The sequence below is a fragment of the Galeopterus variegatus genome, unplaced genomic scaffold (assembly GCF_000696425.1).
Source record: "Galeopterus variegatus unplaced genomic scaffold, G_variegatus-3.0.2 Scaffold3335, whole genome shotgun sequence".
Taxonomy (NCBI): domain Eukaryota; kingdom Metazoa; phylum Chordata; class Mammalia; order Dermoptera; family Cynocephalidae; genus Galeopterus; species Galeopterus variegatus.
Window position 1 is genome coordinate 105,479 of NW_007729446.1, and position 24,343 is coordinate 129,821.

At 42.5% G+C, this 24,343-nt stretch overlaps 1 protein-coding gene across 1 annotated transcript in view; it reads left to right on the forward strand.

Moving 5' to 3' along the window:
* The first annotated feature begins 6,423 nt into the window (after positions 1 to 6,423).
* The window catches only part of SEL1L3 (sel-1 suppressor of lin-12-like 3 (C. elegans)), a 92,780-nt gene continuing 74,860 nt past the window's right edge, over positions 6,424 to 24,343 (forward strand). Inside the window, exons 1-5 of the mRNA XM_008584693.1 lie at positions 6,424 to 6,988; positions 18,392 to 18,518; positions 20,162 to 20,283; positions 20,635 to 20,750; positions 23,260 to 23,318. Of these exons, the coding sequence (XP_008582915.1) occupies positions 6,715 to 6,988; positions 18,392 to 18,518; positions 20,162 to 20,283; positions 20,635 to 20,750; positions 23,260 to 23,318 (698 nt within the window). The 5' untranslated portion in view covers positions 6,424 to 6,714. The remainder of the gene's footprint in view (positions 6,989 to 18,391; positions 18,519 to 20,161; positions 20,284 to 20,634; positions 20,751 to 23,259; positions 23,319 to 24,343) is intronic.

The window sequence follows — 24,343 nt, forward strand, 5'->3', positions numbered from 1 at the left end:
GGCATTATCTCTACAAAGCTGGCATAGAAGTGCAGATCCATGACTTTACCTCAGGATTTTTTCATTATCACATTAACGTGGATGAACTTGCCAAATGAACAGGAATCCAACGGAGGGTAGAGAGCTGGGAAATTTTCAAAATTTAATTTGTATTTTTGGTGTGGAGAAATAGAAACGTTCTAGAATGTAGGGTAGTTGTCTGGAAGGTCTGGAGGGACAAAATAGCAGAGAGAAGTCCACTCCAAATGGGTAAGGTGAGTGCCAAAGTGTTACCTTCCGTGACCTCATAGTCCCAGCTCAGCTGTGACACTCAGGGGCCCAATGAAAGGCCAGACGGTAAGGGTCCTTTGGAAGGACTTATGAGTCTGGACAGAAAGGGGAGAAGGGGTGGGCGCCGTCTTCGCAAGAGTACCTGTGTCTTTTGGTGTACATGCAGGTGCCCCTCAGGCTGTGGAGCAGTGATACAGGATGGGCCACTGAGGCACCAGGCAGGAATACTCATGCCTACTACTGTATTCCAGCAGGAAACACTAAATTCCTACTGTATGCCCAGCTGTATCTTAGAAGCTGGAGACAGAACAATGACCTGGGCTCTGGCCTCATAATTTCTAGACAAAAGAACGTGTGGGTAGTTTTTTACTTTATGTTAATGCAACCTGGCATGTGGAAATACCTATGAAAGCTGGACACGTGTCATGTCTGTAGCTGAAACTCTTCAAGTTAATTGCCTTATTTTCCTGGCAGGAAACAGCTTATAACCACACACATGACTTGAGCCAGGAAATCAGCTTCAGTTTAATCAATATTTAGAGTGTGATGTGTTGCTAATCGGTGTTGGTTTTGTACATAATAGAGGTAGCCACCACTCATGGTGTAGCAGCTGCCCGCTGGGTCTGCTCCAGCCCACGAGATGCCAGCTTCCTTCATGGCATAGGTGCCCCGGACACACTTTCTCGAGTGTTTTAGACCATGCTCCAGGCAAGTCAATGGAGTGATTTTGAGGCCCTCTTGGGGGCCACAAAACCCCCCTTTATATTAACAAAACATTGCCCTGTCCCTGAAGTCACTTTTCTCTTGTATGTGAGCTGTCACTCATCTGTCCCCCATTTCTCATATAATCCATCTCAGTCCATGACATATATCTCTTTGCCCAGCCTAGCTCCAAGTACTCATCAGACTTCGATCTTTTCAGAAAGAAATAATAGCAAGATGTCAACAACCGCCACCAGGGAACCTTAGAAAAATGTGGAGTCAAGGCTCATCAACTACATATATATGAAATTTTGCCTAGTTGGGTTGTTCATCCCAATTCTCCTATATGAGAACTCCTTACAAAACATATCTAACTCTACCTAGAGTAAAAGCTTGGTAATCTGCAATGGTGGTGGGCAAACTATGCCTCACGGGCTAATCCAACCAGCCACCTGTTTGCATAAACAAAGTTTTATCAGATCATAGCTGCACTCATTTGGTTACGTGTTGTCCCTGTGGCTGCGTTGAATAGTTGTGATAGATACAGAGTGGCCGGCAAACCCTAAAATATTTACCATTTGTCCATTGTTTACAGAAAAAGCCTGCTGACTTCAAATCTAGAATAGCACTGTCCCATAGAAAATGTGAGCCACATAAGCAGTTTTATATTTTCTGGTATCCATGTGAAAAAAGGAAATAACAGATGTAATTAATTTTAATAATATGTTTTATTTAACTCCATGTATCCAAATGTTATTTCAACCTGCAATCAATATAAAAATTATTAATGAGATATTTCACGGCGTTTTTTGAAATATTAAGACTTTGAATCCAGTGTATATTTTCTACTTACAGCCCATCTCAGTTAGGTCCAGCCATGTTACAAATGCTTAATATGACTTGTGACTACCAGGTTAGATAGCATATGTCTGCCACCCATATTCCTTTGGGTTACATTTACTGTTCTTGAGACTTTGAAGTGGATGGAAATAAAATAATCTTCATATGAGTATACAGAGATTTTCTTTGAAACAGAATTTGGAGGGAAGGCCCTGGAGAGGTACACGGGGAGGTGGGTGTGTACCTTCTTCATCCACAATGTTATGAACTTGGATCATCAAGCAAAACTGAAACCATGCTCAGTGTGCTGCGCTTATTAATGCAGAAATGTGGACTGGTGCATTTTTAGCAATAAGATGAAAAATAATGAACATGATTATTATGAAGTGCACTTTGCAATGAAATCTAGTCAAATCAAACGGCCTTTTGCCAGCATTCTGATTAAAAATTTGGAGCATTGGCATTAAAAACGTGATAGAAAAAAAATTGAAGCAAGCTAACTGGATCTAGGTAAGTTTTTAAGGTATATGTTAAAAGAATGAGGAAGAGGTTTTAAGTCATTCTTTGCAGAAGAACACACTGTGTTATTTAATATACCACAGCATGTCCTAGACTCTGCGTTGCCTGTCTTCTCTCTCAATCAACAAACGTCTGCTTCCTGTGGAACTTAGTCAGGGCAGCATTGGGGCATTGCTTTGGAATAAGGCGCCCTGGCCACCCATTGGCCACTCTCCACTCCAGCTTCCATCAGTGCCAGCAATCGCTGGCTTTGGGTAAACTGTGTTGTGGGTTTAGCAGCTTGATTGGCATCTTGAGGTGGCATCCTGGCACATCTGGCCAAATGAATAAACCCCAACTTGTGGACAAATGCTGGGCGCATCTCTGTTCATAAAGAAGCAGAATTCACCCCGGAGTTCCCAGGCAGCCATGAACTGGTGACTCTTCAGTCCTGCTGTTATGTGTCCTGGGGTAGGGAATATGGGAGCAGGTGGGAATGAAGAAAAGGAGCAGACTTCAGGGCTGGCCTCTGCTAACCCACCAGCAGAGCAGTGTCAGAGAATCACCTCTAGGCTGTCATTTCCTTGTCCAGAAAATGAAGGAGTGGGTCGGCTCATAACCGAGGGCTCGCCTGCTCTAATGTTCTCTACTTCTATTATAAGATTATTTTTGTATTTGTTTTCCCCCCTGTAATTAGTCAGAATAAATGAGAACAGAAAATAATTACACCTCTCCCTGCGGGGGTGGACAGCTTGGACTATACCCCCTCTTTACACATTCTTCTCACAGTTTTCCCAAGACAGATCAGAAGGAATGACTATCCCTTCTCCTGTTCCCCCCCTGCCATTTGCAGAAGCCACATTTTCCACTTTCACCTTTTAGGATGGTTGCTTCCCTTGCTTTTTAAAAAAATATTCATGTGGTACAAAATTCAAAAGATAAGGATGAATTTACAGTGCATCTCTCTCTCTTAGCCGGTCTCCTGGTCACCCCATCCTTATCCATGTGAGCAACCAAGGCTAGGTGTATTCAAGTTTAAAAAAAAGAAAACAAGGAAAGGAAAAATATATTAACCTATTTGATATTTTTTGAACTTGTTTTAAAAACAAGCAAATGAACAAACAAAAAGCCCTTTAGAGACCATTCCATTATTTGTGTATGAAGATCTTTTTTTCAATAGCTTTATAGTACTCTGCAGGTGGATGTACTGTAATTTATTTAATCAGCCCCCACTTGATGGACATTTAAGCTTCCCTTCTTCTTCTATTGCAAACGATGCTGCAGTGAAAATCTATACATAAATCGTTTTGTGTAAATTTGAGTATACAAGGGTACTTCAAAAAGTTTGTGGAAAAATAGAATTGAGAGATAATACGAATCTTTCCATGAACTTTTTCCACCATATTTGTAGAATAAAATCCTAGAAGTGGAATTATTGGGCCGGAGGGTTCGTGCATTTACACTTTGGGTAGAGACTGCCTGATTGGCCTCATGGAGATCACTGCCACCAGCAGTACAGAAGAGAGCATGCTTTTCTGCAGTCCAGCCAGTGTAAACTGTTATCCAACTTTTTGATCTCTGTAAATCTAATAGGTTAAAAATGGTATCTCAGTGTAGTTTCAATTTGCATTTCTCTTACTATGAGTGAGAATTTATCAATGAATGATGTCATTTGCCCATTTTGTTAGCCTTGTTTATAATTGACTCAGTTGCTTTAAAAGGGAAACATCACTCCTGTTTACAGAAACTTTCATTGATTCTCTGCTCTCAGCAGAATGAAAGTTCCACGGGCTGGGATTCAATGCTCTGCAGGGCCAGAACCCTGCCTTTCTTCTTAACATCATGTCCCCATGTCCATTCGTGTGTCTGCCTCCATTTTATTCTCTGGCCAAACCAAGCTTCTCCCTTCCCCCTGAATACACCTGCGTCTTCCTACCTTCCCGCCCTGCTTATGTAGCTCACATCCTCCTGGTGCCTTTCCTCTCTTCCTGAAGAGCTTCTCCTCATCCCCCAAAGTCTGACTGAAGTACCGTTTCTTCCAAAAGCTTGCCCTAGACCCCCCAGTCAGAATTACTTTCTCCTGGTGTTGAGCTCCCTTGGGCTTTTTTATAATTTGATTGGAGCACTGACCACATTCCGTCTTATATCACTATTACTTACAGACATGATTCTCTGAAACTAGACTTCCTATCTTATCCAGCTTTGCTTCTTTTACAGCTGTAAGTGAGAAGTGATGAAAGGAGTCCCTATTTCTTCTTTCCTTAGAGGAGATCAAAATGACCTTTCTCTTTAAAACTGCGATAAAGGGCCGGCCTGGTGGCGCACTGCGCTAGTGCCCCGCTTGGGAAATGTGGAGGCGCTCCCGCCGAGGGTTCGGATCCCACATACAGACCGGTTCCTGCTCACTGGCTGAGCGAGGCGCGGGGGCAACATCGAGGGTTGCGATCCCGTTGCCGGTCCCGGTCCGGTACGGTGGCGACACTGAGGGTTGCGATCCGTTGCCGGACACGGAAAAAGACAAAAAAAAAAAAATTAAATAAATAAATAAAACTGTGATAAAAATATTCATAAAATAAAATTTACCATCTTAATCATTTTTAAATGTATGGTTCAGTAGTGTTCGGTAAATTCACGCTGTTGTGCAACCATCATGACTTTCCATCTCCAGCACTTTTTCATCTTCCCAAATTGAAATTCTGGACCCATTAAACACTAACTGCCCATTCTCCCCTCCCCGCAGACCGCGGTAGACTCTCTTCTACCTTCTGTCTCTGTGAACTTGACTACTCTAGGTACCTCATATAAGTGGATCCTACAGTATTTGTTCTTTTGTGTCTCGCTTGTTTCACTTAGCATAATGTATTCAAGTTTATCCATATCACAGCATATATCAGAATTTCATTTTCTTTTTTAGGGCTGAATAATATTCCATTGTACATACGTACTACATTTTGTTTATTCATTCATTCATTGATGGACACTTAGGCTGCTTTTAGCTATTTCAAATAATGCTGCTATGAACACAAGTGTATGAATATTTCTTCAAGTTCTTGCTTTCAACTCTTTTGGGTACATACCCACAAGTGGAATTGCTGGATCAGATCATTAGTAAACTCTATATTTAATTTTTTTGAGGAACTGCCATACTGTTTTCCATAGCTGCTTCATTAACAGTCCACAAGGGTTCCAGTTTCTCCACATCCTCACCCACATTTGATATATATATTTTTTTCTTTTTGGATCATAGCCACCCTAATGGGTATAAAGTGGTCCAAAGTGACCTTTATGCTGTTGTATTTTAGATACCTAAATCACATTCAGAAGAGCTCTTAACACTCATATATCAGTATCTCAGGCTCAAAACATTGCCTTGATTTCATGACCAAGCTTTCAGAAGAAACGTCCACATTGAAAGGGCTTGGTCATTTAAAGAACCAAATAAATAGACATGCAGCTAAAATCACTCTTGGCACATGTAGCATCATCCATAGTGAAAGGATCAGACATCACAGGCCGTGGTCCAAGTTTGCCTGCATGTGCTTTGGAACAATAGAAACCTCCTGCTGGTCCATCCGTCATGCAGACTTGTCCTGGCTCTGAACTCACAGGAAAAACAGGGGCCAGGTTGGCAGCCCTGTTATGTTTCCTTGTGGGTGCACTTTGAACTTTTCTCCCATCCTTTGATTTGGCCATGTCTGACCACCATTTGAAGTCAGGACAATTGCTTGAAAATGTCTGAAGCCGGGTTGTCTCTTCTTCATTCTGAGGCAGGTTCTACCGCTACTGGATTTGTTGTGAACTAGCTCCTCCATTTGGAAACCAACTCTGGAATTATTGCTACATAGCTTTGAAAGTCACATTTTGATCAGCAGATGCTACTGAGTCTGGGGAGAGACTTTTATGTGACCTAATCTTTATTGGTGTGTGTTGGGTTGGTTTTTCTCCAATCATTCAATAGTGGTTTTGACATCTTTTATTTTCTGCATTCATTGCTTTATGTAGATGGATCTTTTTTTTAATCCCAGGAAAATAATGATTCATCTACCTGTTATTATGATAATTTTTAAATTTTCTGTGTCTCTTACTCTTTTTTTTTCTCCTTTTCAGAATTTTGTGCCATCTTTGGGTAGGCAGACTTCCTTGACGACATCGGTGATACCCAAAGCTGAGCAGAGTGTGGCTTACAAAGACTTTATTTATTTTACTGTCTTTGAAGGAAATGTTCGCAACGTTTCTGAAGTCTTGGTTGAGTATTTATGCTCTCAGCCTTGTATTGTCAGTCTGGAAGCAGTTGTTTCATCTGAGTTCAGAAGTAGCATTCCCGTATACAAAAAGAGGTGGAAGAACGAGAAACACCTTCACACCAGCAGGACACAAATAGTACATGTGAAATTTCCAAGCATTATGGTTTACAGAGATGATTATTTCATCAGACACTCCATCTCAGTATCTGTGGTGATACTACGCGCCTGGATTACTCACAAATATAGTGGTGGAGACTTGAATGTTAAATGGGAGGAAAACTTGCTACACGCCGTAGCGAGGAATTATACTCTGCTGAAGACAGTCCCGCCTTTTGAACGCCCTTTCAAAGATCATCAAGTGTGCCTTGAGTGGAACATGGATTACATTTGGAACCTTCGGGCAAACAAGATTCCACAGTGTCCTCTGGAAAATGGTAGGTCGTTGCCTTCCTAGAAACTGAATTCTCTTTCTCCAGACAGCCTGCATCATAATAGGGCGACAGGAGCAAATTCTTACATTCGCAGTGGGGGAGACGTGGAAAACGGAGAGAGGCACTGAGTCTGTGATCTTGGACTTTAGAGACAAAAGGGGAAAAGTAAAAAGGGAAAGAGAGAATGATCAGGAGAAAGGAGGATTGAGGATGAAAGGAGGGAGGGACAACGAGGCTGTGGAATGGACACCTGGAGAGGTTTAGATCTGCTTTAAATTGGAAATGAGCATTAATGCCACTGAAACAGGACTGGGAAAGTCTTCTTCCCATTCCCCTTCCTCCCCTAATCCCTGAAGTTTTGGTGACTTTTAAGCAGAATGTTTTATCCCAGAGGAGAAGAGAACCTGAAGGAAGCTTTGTGTCAGAAAGGGAGGTTGTTTTACAGAATCATCATTCCTTTTGGGATCAGCTCCTGCTCTGCCGCTTTCTACCTAGGGAACCTTGGAACTCTCTGATCCTCAGTTATTCTTATCTGTCAAATGAGGATAGTAAATAATTCTCTCTGAGCGGTGTTGCAAGGATTAAATGGGAGGCAATTGCTTAGCACATCATTAGCACTCAGTAAAAAGTAGCTATGATGATAGAGTCCCAACTCTGCACTTTATCCTGAATGTCATGTGGTCACAGCCTCTGCAGGACCAATACAGGAGGCCTTCCTGCCTTCTGCAGCCTCCCTTAAGCACGGGGGTTGGAGGTCTCTGGCACACACGTAGAAGTGGGGGTCTGAAGTTCTCTCTATGGGCGTGAGCAGCACCTTGCCCTGTGGATGCTGAGCACCTGCCAGCTCTTCTCCCCACCCTGCAATGGGGAGCCAAGCCGGGAGTGCTCCAGGCACCCACCTGGAGCCTGGCAGTGTTTCCTAAAGTGTGGCCCTAAGAACACCTGTGATGGAATCACCCAGTGCTCTTGCTGAAAATGCAGATTCCCAGGCCCCACACTTATCTGCTCAGTCAGGATCTGTGGGGGGACAGGAACCTGGAATCAGCATTTTGAACTCATTCCCCATGACTCTGATGCACCTTAATACTTGAGAACTGTGTTAGTCCGTTTTCAGTTGCTGATAACAGAATACCTGAAACTGGGTAATTTACAAAGAAACATAATTTATTTCTTACAGTTTTGGAGTCTGGCAAGTTGAAGGTCCAGGGGGCACATCTTCCAGATGGAATGGGGCCTTCTCCTTGGTGGGGACTCTCTACAGTGTCCCAAGGTGGCAGCACAGGCTACCACATGGTGAGGAGGGGGAAGAGCGTGTCCACCTGCTTTCCTCCTCTCCTTATAAAGCCACCAGGTCCACTCTCCGGTAATCCATTAAACCCTTAACCCATTACTCCATGAGTAGATTAATCCACATTTGACATCTTGAAAACTACTTTGAAATGATTATAGATTCACAGAAAGCTCCAAAAATGGTACGAGAGTCCCACGCACCCCCTCCTCGGCTTTCCCCAGTGTCTTTGATAGCTATAGAACAATATCAAAACCAGGGAACGTGTGTTGATCTAATACGGTTCACTAGACTGCAGACCTTATTCAGATTTTACCGACTTTCACATGCACTCAGATGTGTGCTGTGTGTTGTGTGAGTGTGTATAATTCTATACAACTTTATCCTACATTTTGTTTTAATAGCCCTGTTCTGTGTCTGGCGTATTCTGGGTTTGCGCGGTGCTTTAAATACAGAGATATTTAGAGGAAGGAGGCCAACTCCCTTCGTGTGTGTGTGTTGGGGTAGGGTGGGGTGGGTAATTAAATGTCTGAAATAAGTGGAGCTGCATGCATTTTGATGATCAGTGTGCCCCTCTCTTCCAGGCAGAGCCCCACACTAGCATCTGTCTGGAATGCCTTCCATGGGGCCACCTAGTTTGTTAAGGAGAAGGAGGCAGGGGGCACACACAGCCGCGTCTTGCTTTGCCTCTGACTTCATCAGGCCTTAATGATTCCATTTCATGTTTGGCAAATCATATATTTCTCATTGAAGAATGACTGAATTGCAAGCTGGAAATTTCCAAATGAAATCATTTACGAATGCCTCGGCTCTTAGGGCACCTGAACGTGCCCTTACACTGTGAAATGTCATTTCTTTCTTTGTTGCTCCTTCCCACATGCACAAGGCTCAGGTATAGTGCAGGGGGATTTTTCTCCCCACTTTCTTCAGAGCATTACTTTTGGTGTGAGAACTAAGCTAATAAGACCGTAAGGCAGATGAAAACCTTTTCTAAGAGTGAAAGTCACCAAAAAGGAGGGGGGAGCTCTGTGCACCCTCAAAACCAGCTCTGTTCATGTGGCTGTGATTTGTTTACCAAAGAAGGGTAGCATACCCCCACCCTGTTGTTAAACGACACAGCACAGGAGTGTCTGCAGCAGCCCTGTGGAAAGTGTCCATGACCTTGTCCTGGATATCGGCTGTGAGGATGGAAGGGGGCCAGGCCTCTGGCTCGTTCTGGGCAGGGGCTTCTTTGTTTGGCTCTTGATGAACAAGTCAAGCCAGGACAACAAGGGGGCATTGGTGAGGCACAGAGCTGAGAGGTGGGGGCGCCTGTCACGTCTGGTCATCTGGTCCCCGTCACAGTCTGCAGCCAGCACTGGTGTGGGGTTTCAGGAATGTGTTCTGTGTCATGTGCTTGGTGTCCTGCGATGGCCCTGCCTCTGAACCGAAGCACCCCCGACTTGCTTTCATTTTCTTTTCCATTTATAGAGACAGAGTCAAAGTCCCCATTCTTGGATGTTCTAGGAGTGTGGTGGGAGCACCCGCCACCCTTGGCTTAGCTTGGGCTCCCAACTCCCCTATACACCCCTCGGCAGCAAAGCTCCTTTGCCAGGGCCCAGGCCAGGCCACCAGTCTGATTTTTGGTGGCTGCGCAGCACACTTTTGTCCGGCCCTGATGGGTAAACCTAACCCAGCTCAGAAATCAGCAGCTTTTCAGAATGCCTGTGTGTCAAGGCTTGGCCACGTGCCTTCCTGGTGTACCTGTCTCTGCTGCATTCTGGGTATGTGGGGCATAGGTGACCATGGGTAGACCACGCCTGTGGCTCCACTTATTGTCATCCGTTTCCTTGGGGGAGGAGACTGGGCGTTATCTGTTGTCCCACACAAGTCCCATGTGTGCCTGACTCATCGGTGAACTCACTGAAAGAAAGGAATCAACCACATTCAGGCCCAGACTTGGGGTCCCACCTGGGCTTCTCTTCCTGTCACACTCATTGTGAGAGTCAGTTGGTGCTGTTGCTTCCACCTTCAGACTATATATATCACACAGTCAGTCACTTCTCACCCCTCTCACCATGTGTACTACTGTCATCCTGGTCCAAGCCTCCAGCCTCCTGTCTGGACTCCTGCCACCACCTGCAAGTGGCCTCTCAGCTCTGCCCTTGCCTTCCACACAGCAGCTGGTGCAAGCTGCTCATATCACTCCCTGCTTAACCCCCCCTGTTCCTCCCAGTGCAGTTAGGATCAACCCATGCCCCTTGCCCTGGCCTGTCGGATCTGTCCCTGTCCACTTGCTGCCCTCCTCTCCTACCATGAACCCCTTGCCCACCTGTTCCAGCTGCACAGGTCTCTTGCTTCTCCTTGGACATACCAAGTTCATTCCCACTTTGGGACATTTGGGTGACTGTTCATTCCCCCTAAAATGCTCTTCTACTGGATCACTGTGTGGCTTGCTGCCTGACCTCATTCATACCTCTGTACAAATGCCATCTCACCAGAGACAGCTTCCCTGACCCCCTTATCTAACACAGCAGTCCACCCCCTGCCACCCGTAATTGCCCACCTTTATTTTCCTTCATAGCCTTATCGCCACTGGACATGGTAATTAAATATACTACTTGCTTATTTACCTGTGACTGTCTCCTGCATTAGAACTCAAGCTCCACGAAGCCAGGTCCTTGTTTGTTTTGTTCCAGTGCCTAGCACAGCACCCGTATACAGCAGGCATGCAGTGACTCTTCGACTGAGTGAATAGATGCTGTTAGCCAAGGGGGAGGGAATTTTTCTCTCTTATGCTTATGTGTGAAGATTGCACCGTGACCACTCACTGATGCCCTCACACAGCTGTGCTGCCAGGGTAGGGAGCATGCAAGGGGAGGGTGGCTGTGTGCCTACCCAGGGCCTCTGCACACGCTCCTCAGCTTCCTAGGTAGAGCCCATTTGGGCTGTGCTGGTTAGGCCTGGAGGCTTCTGTTCAGTGACTCTCCTTTGCAACCGCACCTGAGCTCAGCTTCGCCTTCGTATTTTGTCTGGTACTCCCCACCCCTATGCTTTTGCTAATGCAGTTCCTTTCACCTAGAATAGCTACAGTCCCTGATTCCCCCACCCCAACCCCACCCCGAGAACCAACACCACCCCCTATGGCCACCTTCCATATCTTCTTGGCAAAATCATACCCATATTTCAATAGCTGTCTCAAATTTCCAACCTCCCCCAGCCTCCATCCTGAAGTTTGTGTGTTTGTTTTGATTTCCATAATCAGAAATTAACTTGCTAACCACTGGTCTTCCAGAGTCCTCTGTTGGTACCTCTTATATGAGGTGTATCATGCAATTCCATTAAATGAAGATTCACTGAGCTCCTACCATGTACTGATATCTTTACTAAGTCTGGAGGCTCAAAGATGAAGACACAGCCCTTCTCTTTAAGGCAGTTATGTGAGAGGTAAATACAGTAACCAATAACTACAGCTATTATCCGTTGCTGAGCACTCACTATGTGCCGGGCACTGTGCTAAATCCTTTACGTGGGTGTCTGATTTTATCTGCCCCATACTCTACTGTCACATATACCAAGGAAGAAACTGACTCAGAGAGGTTGAGTAACTTGTCTAAGTTCACACAGCTATTAATGATGGAGCTGGTATTTGAACCTGGGTAGTTTGGTTCTCAAACCCCACACTTAACCATTAAGCTATACTGCCAGATGATGTCATGAAGAGATTGATTTACTGAAAGTCATTCATTGATTGCAAAAAGTTCCCGAGCAATCTCCTTGTGTTAGATGCTTTGCTAGGCTTCTTCACAGAGAAGGTGACATTTGAACAGAGACTTGAAGGATGAGTAGAGTTTTCAGAAAGGGGATGGACGGAAGGGTATCCAGGCAGAAGGAAAACATGAGTCATGGCACACACAGGAGAAAATGCAGCCTGGTGGTGGAGTGGCAATGAGCCTGCATCTCTTGATGTGATGGATAGCAAAATAGGTTGCATGTTGCACTCCAATTTGGGTTGATTGGGGGTTGCCCCTTAGAAAATAGTGTTGAGGCCGGCCCGTGGCTCACTCGGTAGAGTGCGGTGCTGATAACACCAAGGCCACGGGTTCGGATCCTATATAGGGAAGGCCGGTTAGCTCACTGGCTGAGCGTGGTGCTGACAACACCAAGCCAAGGGTTGAGATCCCCTTACCGGTCATCTTTCAGGAGAAAATGCAGCCTGGTGGTGGAGTGGCAATGAGCCTGCATCTCTTGATGTGATGGATAGCAAAATAGGTTGCATGTTGCACTCCAATTTGGGTTGATTGGGGGTTGCCCCTTAGAAAATAGTGTTGAGGCCGGCCCGTGGCTCACTCGGTAGAGTGCGGTGCTGATAACACCAAGGCCACGGGTTCGGATCCTATATAGGGAAGGCCGGTTAGCTCACTGGCTGAGCGTGGTGCTGACAACACCAAGCCAAGGGTTGATATCCCCTTACCGGTCATTTAAAAAAAAAAAAAAAAAAAGAAAATAGTGTTGAGAGGGATTCTGAGGTGGAGTCTGCACCTAGTGAAAAGGGTGCCCTGTCTATTGATTACTGTTTGCCATGGAGTGGAAATGTGGACTAGCAGCACACTTGCTATGCATTAGTTCACCAAGGTAGAATCTCAGGTGTGAGATGGGCAATTTAGGAAATAAAACTGGAAATGCAGGCTAGGACCACACTTCGAAGGTTGTTAAAAGCCATGCCATGGGGGGTATTAAACCTTCTGCCCTAGTGTCTACCTTTATGAACATTTTCTGCTCTTCCCTCTTAGATGAGAAACTGGGGGAACACAGCAATTTCCTTCTTTTCCTTCCACTAAGAATTCATTTTTATCTTCAGATCCAATGGATCAGAAGTATGATTTTTTATAACGAACTTCTCTTATAACAAAATGATTGAAAGTTAAGTGTTGGTGCTGGGGTTAACTTGCCTTTGTGAAAAAACAGTTTATGCAGCAGGACTATTCAAGTCAATGACATGATGGTACTTTTTGTAATTATAAGCTATATATCTGGCATTTTTACAAAAACAGACCTAGTTCCGTTTTTTCCCCAGTTAATCATGGTAGTTTGAATTTTTCAGTAATAACACTAATTAATGCCTAGCATCTGCATTGCCCTTTATGATTTTCAAAACATTTTTTTCTTGCACATTGTCTCATTTAATCCTCATAATAGTCCCGTGGGAAAGACAGTATTTATTCTCATCCTCTCTTTAATGAAGGGGGAAAACCGAGATTCAGGGAGATTGTTTCACTGGAGTCCAAACTTCCTGAATCTTTCAACTTTGTTATGCCGCCTCTCTGAAATATGCTAATACAGTCCTAACCCAGGTTCTAAATTAGAAGGGATACTTTTTTTAAAGTTGAATTTTTCTCGATGTGAATCATCCTGTTTTCTTCACCCACTGGACTTTGCCTCTTTAATGCCAGTTGGGCTGCGCTGGGGAGGCCGAGGGTGGGGAGGTCTTGGAATGCGTCTGTTTCTTCCTCTTGCCTGCATGGAAATGCTCAGAGCTTTTGTTCTTTTCTTTTTTAGCCAGAAAAGTAGTACATGTACCCGGTAAAAGATTTAAATAGTGTAAAAAGGTTTAGAAGAAAGAATCAAGAATCCTGCCCACCCCAATTTTCTGGTCTTTTTCCCAGAAGCAAACTCAGTAACAACAGTTTCCTGGGTCTCCTTCCAGAAATGTTCTCTGTACACAGAAGCATTAAGTTGTAGCCCCTTCTCTTCATGCGCAAATGAGAGGACACCAGAAACCCTGTCCTGCACTCATTAGCAATGCAGTGGAGATTTTTCTGTATCAGTACATGTGGCACGACCTTATTTTTTTCTACAGCACTTTAGCATTTCGTTGCCTGATGGTACATAATTTATTTCACCTGTCTTCTGCTGTTGGCCATGCAGGTCATTTCTAGTCTTTAGCTTTTAGCAACAAGCCTTCACTGAACATACTTGTACATTGTATTAGTCCATTTCTGTTGCTTATAACAAAATACCTGGAACTGGGTGATTAATAAAGAAAATGAAATTTATTGCTTACTTCTGGAGGCTGGGAAGTCCAAAGTCCAGGGAATACATTTGGTGATGGCCTTGGTGGTGGTGACAGTGAACCAGGGGTCTCACATAGTGGAGGAGAGAGAACATTAGTTCCTCATTCACTCTCATTTTAAAGCCCTCAGAACCGCGCCCCGACCACCATTATTAATCCATTCACTACGTCATGGTCCTACAATCTAATCAGCTCTTTAAGGCCCCACCTCTCAATTACCATGATAGGATTTCCCACCCTCAACAGTTACAGTGGGAATTTAAGCTTCAGTGAGGTTGAGGGACATCCAGTCTATAGTATACATGTATCTTTGTGCACAGGTGTAACTGTGTTTGGAGAATAAATTGCTAGGAGTGACATTTATTTTATTCTTAAGACTCCTGGTAATGAATATTCCACAGACTTCCTTAGTAACCCACTTAACTACCTAGTATCTTTTTGGGGGAATGTTCTGACCTAACATACCTGTTAGAAAATAGAGTTTTTATTCTCAGGCTTTGGTTTTAAAGAAAACAAAACACCGATGCTTTTTAAATGTTCTGTGTCTGGAAAGCATTACCAAGTTACCTGTGCTCCAGCTTTACTGGCGCAGGTTGAAGAATCTTACCTCCTTTCCCCCCAGGCTCTGCCTGCAGACTTTTAGTCATAGTAATTCCTTGCATCGAGACTATCTCTAGCTTCTTCGCATGTGGGCTGAGGATCTCAGCACATCATTATGGTATATTTGAAGCGCATCCTGAGTAGGGCTTTGGTACATGGAAACGGGACCCTTCCCAGAGCAAGATGTCAGTGTCAGGGCTCTGATGACTCAGCTGAACTAGAGAATGGGATATATGATCTCTCCAACCCCACCCTACCCAGGGATGAGATGCAAAATATTTAGCAACCGGGAAGGGGTGATGGTTCTAGTCAGCCTCTCTGGGCTCTGGCCACCTTTAACCTGAATTGGGGCCTTGGAGGGTCAAGGCAGTATCAATGATCTAACCAATATAGAAATATTTCAGTGTTATAGCAACCAGCGTAGCCACACAGGGGCATGCTAGCTGGACATCAGCTGCAGTTCTCTCTGGGAAAATTTGTGAGATTTATTAACCACTTGTGTGGTTAATAAAAAGCCATACAATTGGTTTGTAGCAGGGAGACCAGACTTCACTCATAGCTGGGCTTCTTATTAACTATACAATTTTCAACAAGACAGTAACATTTTTCTTGTCTCCAAATGAAGGAGTTTGTACCATATAATCCTTAATGCCTCTTCCTGCTCTAAAATTTGAGGAAATAAAACAAACAAAACAGTCGGGGGTGAGGAGGAGGATTCCAACACAAACTGTTTTCCTGGTATTTTATGTTTATGTCTTAATGATGCTTTCCTCCCTCCTCCCCCACCACCAACCTTACCTCCTCACACAAGATAAGCAAAAGAAATGGACTTGGGGGAAGGATTTGAAAGAAGAGAGGCCATTATTTGGCTTAGGCAGCATGCTGCACATTATAGAACTGTGGAAAGTGCTGGGAGAAAGGGCGACAGGCTCAAATTCTGACTTGGCCATACTTATATTTATTCATTCACTCACCAATATTTATGGAGTTGCTATCAGGCACTGGGCCCTGTTCTGGGCCCTGGGGATGGAAGAGTGAATGCTCTCATGGAACTTACATTCTAGAAGGAATTGTGCAAGCCAGTAAACCTCTTTGGGTCTAGCATTTTCTACCTTTAAATCCTTTAATGGTGTATGGTGCTGATACTATTACCCCCCATTCCAGTGCTCTGACAGACATCACTAATCCATTCTAGCACTCCAACTAGCCATAATCAGTTCCTAGACAATAAGCCAGTATGTTATCCTGGGCTGGAGGAATTCGACCTCCAAATTCATTCTTGTTAACTATTTCTAACTATAATGGGAAGACAATATTATACTGAGAGAAAAGTACCATAGATTTCCAAATTACGGAACTATTGAAGCTACTGATTTTACAAGAAAACTACATTACTTCAGTTTTGTTGAGTGCAAAAGGTATATGTTTTTGTAAAATTGTTTTAGACCTGCAAGTTCTCCGTTTGACCTGCTTTACTTCGGTACTTAGAGAAGGGAGACTTTTCACTTTGGAAACCTCCTTTATGAAGACTTTTCACAGGACTTGGGTTGGGGAGTATCAAGTTCTGTTTTTTTTTTTTTTTCCGTGTCCGGCAACGGATCGCAACCCTCAGTGTTGCCCCCGTACCGGACCGGGGACCGGCAACGGGATTGCAACCCTCGGTGTTGCTCCCGTGCCTCGCTCAGCCAGTGAGCGGGAACCGGTCTGTATGTGGGATCCGAACCCTCGGGCGGGAGCGCCACCACGCTTCCCAAGCGGCGCACTATCCAGTGCGCCACCGGGCCGGCCCATCAAGTTCTGTTTGTTTTGATAAACGTTTGTACTATACACTGGATAACTCCACAGCAGTCACTAGCAGAAGGCATCCTGGGAGTCCGACGTGGCCATCTGGTCTCTCATGCTCCGCTCAAATGGTGGAAGCCAGACCAAGGTGGAGCTGATGTCAACTTCTTTGAAGAATTTTTCCCCCAGATTCTAAAGACGCCTTTACAGTAATTCCATTTCTAATCCCCTCTGGAGTCCCATAACAGACCAAGTCCAGTGCGCCCAAATTGAGCTCAAATTGGTAAGTCCACCCTGTTGGGTTTCGAAATTCATCCCCACCTATAAGAAAGTAGGTAGATATGTGGACATTGGGGGGGGGAAATTGGCTTATTTAATCTCATTAAATAATATTCATAAGGGCCTGAGATTTTAAAAACTGCTCTGATGACTTCCAAATTATAATGAAATAGAGGTACCTCTCTATATAACAAACTTTCATTTTCCCTTTGGGAGATGAGACTGGGGATGTGCAGCATCCTAGGCTGAGAGGCCCCGTAATTTGTGCCAATATTAGTATTTGGTGACTTGCACAGAAGTCAGTTCTCCTCTCTCCAAGAAGCCCAGGAAAATAGGCTGTTTCCACCATTTGGTCATGAATGTTTAAGCCAAGGAGCATTTTAAGAAAGAGAAAACTATCCTTTTTCATAGGTTGAGTTAAGTGACTTCTTTGACAAGGGGGAATATGGAAAATTCATACTTAGCTTTGTTTAAAGCAGTAGATATTAAATATAGATGAAATAACTCAGTTCTCCATTTAAGGTTCATGAGGGACATCCCTGTGTTTTCTCGAGTGACAGAAAAGAAGTCTTCCACATTTGTGAAATACAGTGGAAGACTCCTTTCTGTGTAGGGTAGTGTGTTGAGTTTGTGTGGAAAGTCTGGACAAAAGAAAAAACAATGGTGCAGTTTTAAGGACATGGATTCTGAAGCCAAATTGCTTGAGTTTGAATTCCAGCTCTATCTCTTATTTTTCAACCCCATCTAAGTCCCAGTTTTTTCATCTAGGTGGTGATAATAAAAGTACCTACTTCATAGTTTGTTGTGAAATTAAGTGGTTATCCCTGAATCGTGCTTGGCATGTTACCTGGAATACACTAAATGTCAATTACTATTTTGGCAACCTTGCCTTTATTTCCTTATCTGTAGACTGGGCATATTAATGAAAATTAAATTAACTGATATGTAATAAATTAAATTAACTAATATGTAAAAAGTTTACAGCAGTGTCTGGACCATAGTGAGTGCTATGGCAGTGTCGACTAACTATTATAATACAAACTCAAACTGTTTTCCTTAGAATAAGGAGGGCAGTGTGTAAAAATGGTTCAGAACACAGAAGCCTGAGTTTGAGACCTGAAATTCGGCACTACCACTTACTAACTTTGTGCATTTAACCTTGGGCTCTTCTTCTGTAAAATGGGACTGATAGAAGCATCTGCTTCATAAGGTTGCTATGAATATTAATTGAGATAGTCTCTGTAAAATGCCTGATGTATATTCAGTGTTCAATAGATGTTTGCTAATATTTATAGACTATTTAAATGTTTGATTGGAGCTGGGCAGAGGGTTCCAGGAAGAATTTGATTTGGGAAGGAATGAGTTCCTGGAGATCATTGAGAGGCGGTTGTTTTGCTGTTTGCAGACGTGCTTGCCCTCCTTGGCTTTCTCTATGCCTCCAGTGGAGAAAACACAGGCATTGTAAAGAAGTTGCTGCGATTTCAGAACCGAGAGCTGGAGGCCACCCGACACCAGCGGATGGATTACCCAGTGTAAGGATGGGTGGTGGACAGGGGCTGGTTGGGTGGTGCTCGTTGCCTCTGAGGGCCAGAGCAGGCTAGCGGAAGAACTCCTTAGGAGGACACACTTTTGTAAGGTGCTTTGCAAAAATGTTGAGACCTACAACGCTTAGACAGAATTTGTGCACCTGAAAATGTCAAAGTAGTCTTGAATTATTCTCGCACTTAGCAGTTCTCTGTTGGCCTTTGTTCTTATATGTCCATCCAAGGATGACATGAGTAGGCAGCAAGGTGTTGGAGCCTGCAGCCTTCAAGGTTTCAGGTGTAGCTAGCCAAAGCCAGCCCAGATCGCAGCCTTGGCTGTGCCTCTCCTGCTCTGGAAGATGGGATGAGCTGTATGAAATCTCACAACTCCTGATCTCCTCCACTGATTTCAGCAAAACTGAGATATATATATATTTTCCTTCTGCTGAATTGAAGATGCTGAAAATGCTTTCTGATTCACCTCAGACCGGATGGATTTAGCAGAGTGATTTAATTCTTCCCATGCTGCTGGCTGTAGAAAGATCTTGAGTCACTTTACTGAGCGTATGTTCTTGCTAAGCTCCCTTGTAATAACTTATCTTCATGGGCTTGCTCAGCTGGGTGGGTCAGGAGGGAGCTGTGTGGCACCATCTGTTTGCATATCATACCAATGATTACGAGGCCAGATTATAAAGCTCAGAATATTCTAAAGGACTTGTTTGGATGTATCCCCAAAGAACCTGGGGCCACTATCACTTTAACCCAAACTGGAAATAGGTTACTGGGGTAAATGGGGAGAACTTGATGCATTTGTTTTGATCTTGACCCATGTTTCATGTGCAAAATGCAGTTAGTCCTAGCTCCTCATCTTTGAACTGCTGGTCACTAGTAAAATGTATTGCATCAAGCAGGTGGTGTTCAGCAAATATTTTCTGAACAATTGATGGATCACATATCTTGGCTAAATGTGTCCAGCTTAAGTTGGCTACTGTTATTTTATCCTCACTTCACAAATCACAGGTGTACAATATTTTTTCCAACTAAAATAGCTCCAGCTCAGGAATGGAATAATTTATATTAGTTGTTCCATATTGGTCAGCCAGAACTGTGATACCGAACAACCTAACGCAAGCATTAAAATAATATATATGTGTTCCAATTATCACATAGTGATGCCATTTGCAGATTATTACATTTTTCTCCCTTAGGGCTTTTATCTTTGAAAGACACAAAATTGCTTGAAAAGCCCTAATTATGGTTTTTTAAAAATCATAGAAATTAAAATACCTTCTTATCAAATCACCTCTCGTTAACATCCAGATTTTTATTCTGTGCCTGACTTTATAAGCTTTAATCAAGAATTCAAATGGTAGGCATGTGAGATTCTCTAGGAGGCACAGAAACAGTGTTGGTGCAAGGTAGAATGTCTGCTAGTTTTGTACAATGAAGCTTAACTCCTGTATTTTGCAGTTACTAAAACTACCTACTCTGTCTCAAAAATCAGGCTTTGTAAGCTGATCTCCCATGATGAATATGAAGGCAAATTCATCCCTTCATTGGAAAGAAAGCAATTTATTTGGCCATTGTTACCTATAATTACCTGTTCTTGGATAATATCAACCTGCAGAATTTTTTCCCCCTCACTCTTATAGGTTTACTGTTTCCTTGTGGCTTTATTTACTCCATTATTGCAAGAGCAATCTCTGTGGGATTCTATACTTTGTTGATTCTAATGAGATGTATGGCACGCCTTCTGTATTTCTTACTGAAGAGGGTAAGTATAAAACAGAACTTTTAAGATGATATTGTCATTTTCTTATGCTCTATTGACAGGTACATCTGTTTAGAATAAGAAAGATATTGTCACCGTGGCAGCTCAGCAAGAGCGATAGTTTCCAAATGTAGGCTTCAAATTAAACTGTTTTTATGAAAGCTTAAAACAAAAGTCTTATTTATGAAGGAATGCATTTAGGAATGTGCTTTTTGGTTTTGCTTTTTGTTTAAAGGAAAAAGGAAACTGATTTACTCTTGTAGCTTCTTAAGGACCATTGTTGAAAAGGTGTAGCTACTTCATTCACTCTTAGGTATTTTTTATCATTTCCATGAGCTATCATTTCCCTTTTAGGTCATTTGCATATTCAAATGCACCTTGTGAAAGGAGAAGACCTTGCCGTAAAAACTAAATTCGTCGTACCTTTGAAGGAATGGTTTCGGCTGGATATCTGTTTCAATGGAGGCCAGGTAACTGTCTGCAGACTCCGTCATGAACCCTGCTAGCACTTTCTCTAAAAGTTAAGCATTGCTGTGAAGCCAGGGAGCAACAAAATCTGCAAAAGCAAATTCGTGGTAAATGATAGATTCATTACAATGATACACTTGCTAAATCAAACTTTTATAGATGGAAGTTTAGATTGTAAGAATTCCATCCCATTTAATTAACTTTTAAAGTGCTTCCTTTGACTATATTGGGAATGGGTAAATAATATAGCTGGCTCTATGGCAACAGTTATCTGAGCAATTTAGTCCATTTTCCCCAGGGAGATAGACTTTGTGAAGATGAATGTGAAAACAGCATTGGCCATGTTTGTATAGCGTTATCAGATCTACAACTTTTTTAAAAGGAAATTTATTGGTTAGTTCAGCCAAGAAATGGCTTGACTGTTTTTGGCAGTTGAAACAATTGCTTATGTTTGGCATTAAACAGACTCATAATAACCAACAAACATAAATGAAAATGCTGATGGAATGGAGGGTCTTTATCTACTTTGGACCATAAAACACTGCACATAACTGTTTCAAACTTTCATAACACAGATTTTATGGATTACGGCAAATCTGTTGTTATAATTGAAGACAATTCCATCTCTTGATATACACAATGCCAGTTGCTACCTTTTTCTGGTTACTTTATTTTCTCATCAGCTTTTCTTATTGATTTGTGATTTTCCTGTAAGAAAACTGGAAGAGATGTGTTGTTTGTCTTGTGCATTAGATGATACACAGTGTTCCCTTGGTGTTTAGGTTTATCACATTTCCTTTTTCTGAAGAGAGAAGAAATCATGTCAGTCCTTGCTGCTTTCCTGAGAAGAGTGTGTAAAATGTTAGCTGGGATTCTTTGCGTGTTATTTGTTTCTTTAAAAACATTAGGTGACATAGTTGCAGTCCATGTTTTAGCTTCCCATCTATGTGAGGATTATGGCATTATAGCTGGGTTGGTGCTACCAAGGTCAGCTCAGTGCTGTGTGTCACGGAGACAGGTATGAAATCATCAGAGCCAATTCACAGATCTTATTTTGCACCTGCTGTATGCGAGGCACTAGGCTCAAGTTGCTTATAAACTGTTTATGGAAGTAGCATTGAACAGGTGAAGGGATGTCATAAAGTGAGCTTAATTGCCAGATGATTCATTTTGATTCCTAGAAGGAAGACAGCATTTCATGCTGGCATGCTCAGGGGAGGTTTCACGGAGAAGTTTTCTATGGTTGGGCAGAATTTAGATAGAGAAGAGAGGAGGGGGCATTTCAGCACATTACTGGGAACTAATAAATAAACCAGTTTGACTAAAGTAGAAATTTGCAGACTGTAGAAAACTAATAAAAGAAAAAAATATGTCTTTAGGGATAGAATGTGGAGAATCTTGAATATCAGGGAATTTGACATCAACTTGAATGGTGATAGGGTATCATGGAAGATTTTGGAGCAGAAGAAGAGTAAAAGTAGTCCTTTAATTAAAGAGATGAATTTAATGGCAGAGTATGTGGTGCAGTAAAGCAGGAGAGAAGAATTAGGAAGTCCACACAGGTTGAAAGAAAAAGATTTTTTTTTTTTTTGGTGCATATAGACTTTTGCCCATCTGTCCTTCCTTCTTTCTGTCCCATCTGGTCTCCCTGTAATATACGTGGGTCCCAAGCAACACCTAATGCTTTCCCACCCCAAATCTACCTTCATGGTGGAGCAACAATACTCATTCCTTTGACTAAATTGACAAGTGATTTAAAGTAAATGGCTGGTTTAAGGAAACAACTGGTTCGAGTCATTTTCTTTTCTGAACCAACCTGTTGTATGAATTGGGTTGGTTTTTAATCAGTAGTTTGTCTTTTATAGATACAGTGCTGTAGCCTTTGAGAATCTATGTAAGCCAGCACAAGATTCCTAAACACCTGCTCTGTTCTAGGTGGTATTGGGTGAATAAAAGTGGCCCCTTAAGTCCAGGGGCTTATCCTGTAGTCCAAGACATGAGGAGAACCCATGTGAGACAGCTGACAACGTTCATGACAAAATTTTGTCCCCATTGAAATGAGAGTGACTATTCTCAGTGTTCAGGGTGGGAACAGTAGTGCGTGAAGAACATACAGCACCAATCTTGTTTGTCCCCCTAAGGCTCTCCTGGAATCAGAGTGAAATTTCAAAACCTCCTTGTAGTGTCGTACATGTTTCTCTGCCATTCTATGCAAAAGCTTTTAAGCACAAATACATCAAATGAACCTTTGGCTTGGAGTTTGGAGGTATCCGAAACCCACTGGCAGAAACTGCATTGTAGATATTTTAACCACATCAAGTCATTTGGGGAAGTTAAATTTACTAAGTCTTAAATATGCACAGGGCTGGTAAACCGTTAATTTTATTTTTACAGAAACTTATCGGATGAAAGACTGTCTAGCACGTTTTATGAGTAATGTATACCAAAGACTGTATTTCTAATGTGGGGTGTTGAGACATAACCGATCCTTGTATATCTCTCCTAACATAGATAGTAGTAACCACCAGTATTGGACAGGATTTGAAAAGCTACCATAATCAGACCATTAGGTAAGTGCAATTTTTCTTTTTATTCAAAATTTTGCCAGATAAGGGTTAAGGAATGTTCATACTTCAGCCTTTAATCCTAAGGTTCTTCCACACCTCCTCATGCACCGTTTCCAAGCGTGGCCTCTTCTCTGCCCTGTAGCTTAGTCGTCGTACTTTTTTTTTTATGCCATGCTCAAACTCTCTCCAATTCCCCCACAACCTTTTTTTCTGAGCAAGGGAAACTAGTCCTCTTTCCAGATCTCATTGTAAATTCTTCCTTTCATGGCACTTCATAATTCATTTTCTTTGAAAATTATCTTCTGTGAAGGATTCTGAAAAATAAATCAAAGTATTAATGTTGCTTACTGAGAATGGTTGGTAACTTTGGCCTAGTATAAAACATAAAAGCAGACAGTCTTCATATTTATGTTGATAATATAGATTTGAAATGTGTGCGACTATTGATATTGGTGTAACTTTTCATCTTTATATAACCATACTCTACAAGAGTTACAGAAACTGAGAGCTGGGTCCCTTGCCTTGTGTTTCATAATTTTTTAATTTTCTTCTTCCTCATATAATAGTGAGTTAGATAATATAGGTATAATTGAATGTTTAAGAATAAGTATAAAGATCAGAAACAGAAATTACCAGTTTTGTATGTATAACTTAAAAAAAAGTATCAGGACTGCTGGGCACTTTGGCTGGGGAGGTTGAAAGGGGTTATTCCTCTAGTCTTCAATCATTTATTTTACTACTGCAGGAAGAATGCTGCCTCTGCAAACAGGCTCGAGGTACGCAGAGTCCCACACAACCCAATTTTTTTGGGAAACTGATTATTAAAAAAGGAAACCAAAGAGAGGCAGAGACAGGAATAGAGGAGCGTGCACTATAGATTTTTTTTAATCCTCCCTGTTTACATGTAAGTCAAACTGATTTTTTTAAGGCTCTGAACACATAGAACAATTCTTTTTCATGGCTGGATTAAAAGATTAGAGTTGTATATAAAGGCTAAAGAAGTGTTATTACTTAGCCTGCAAAGAGAA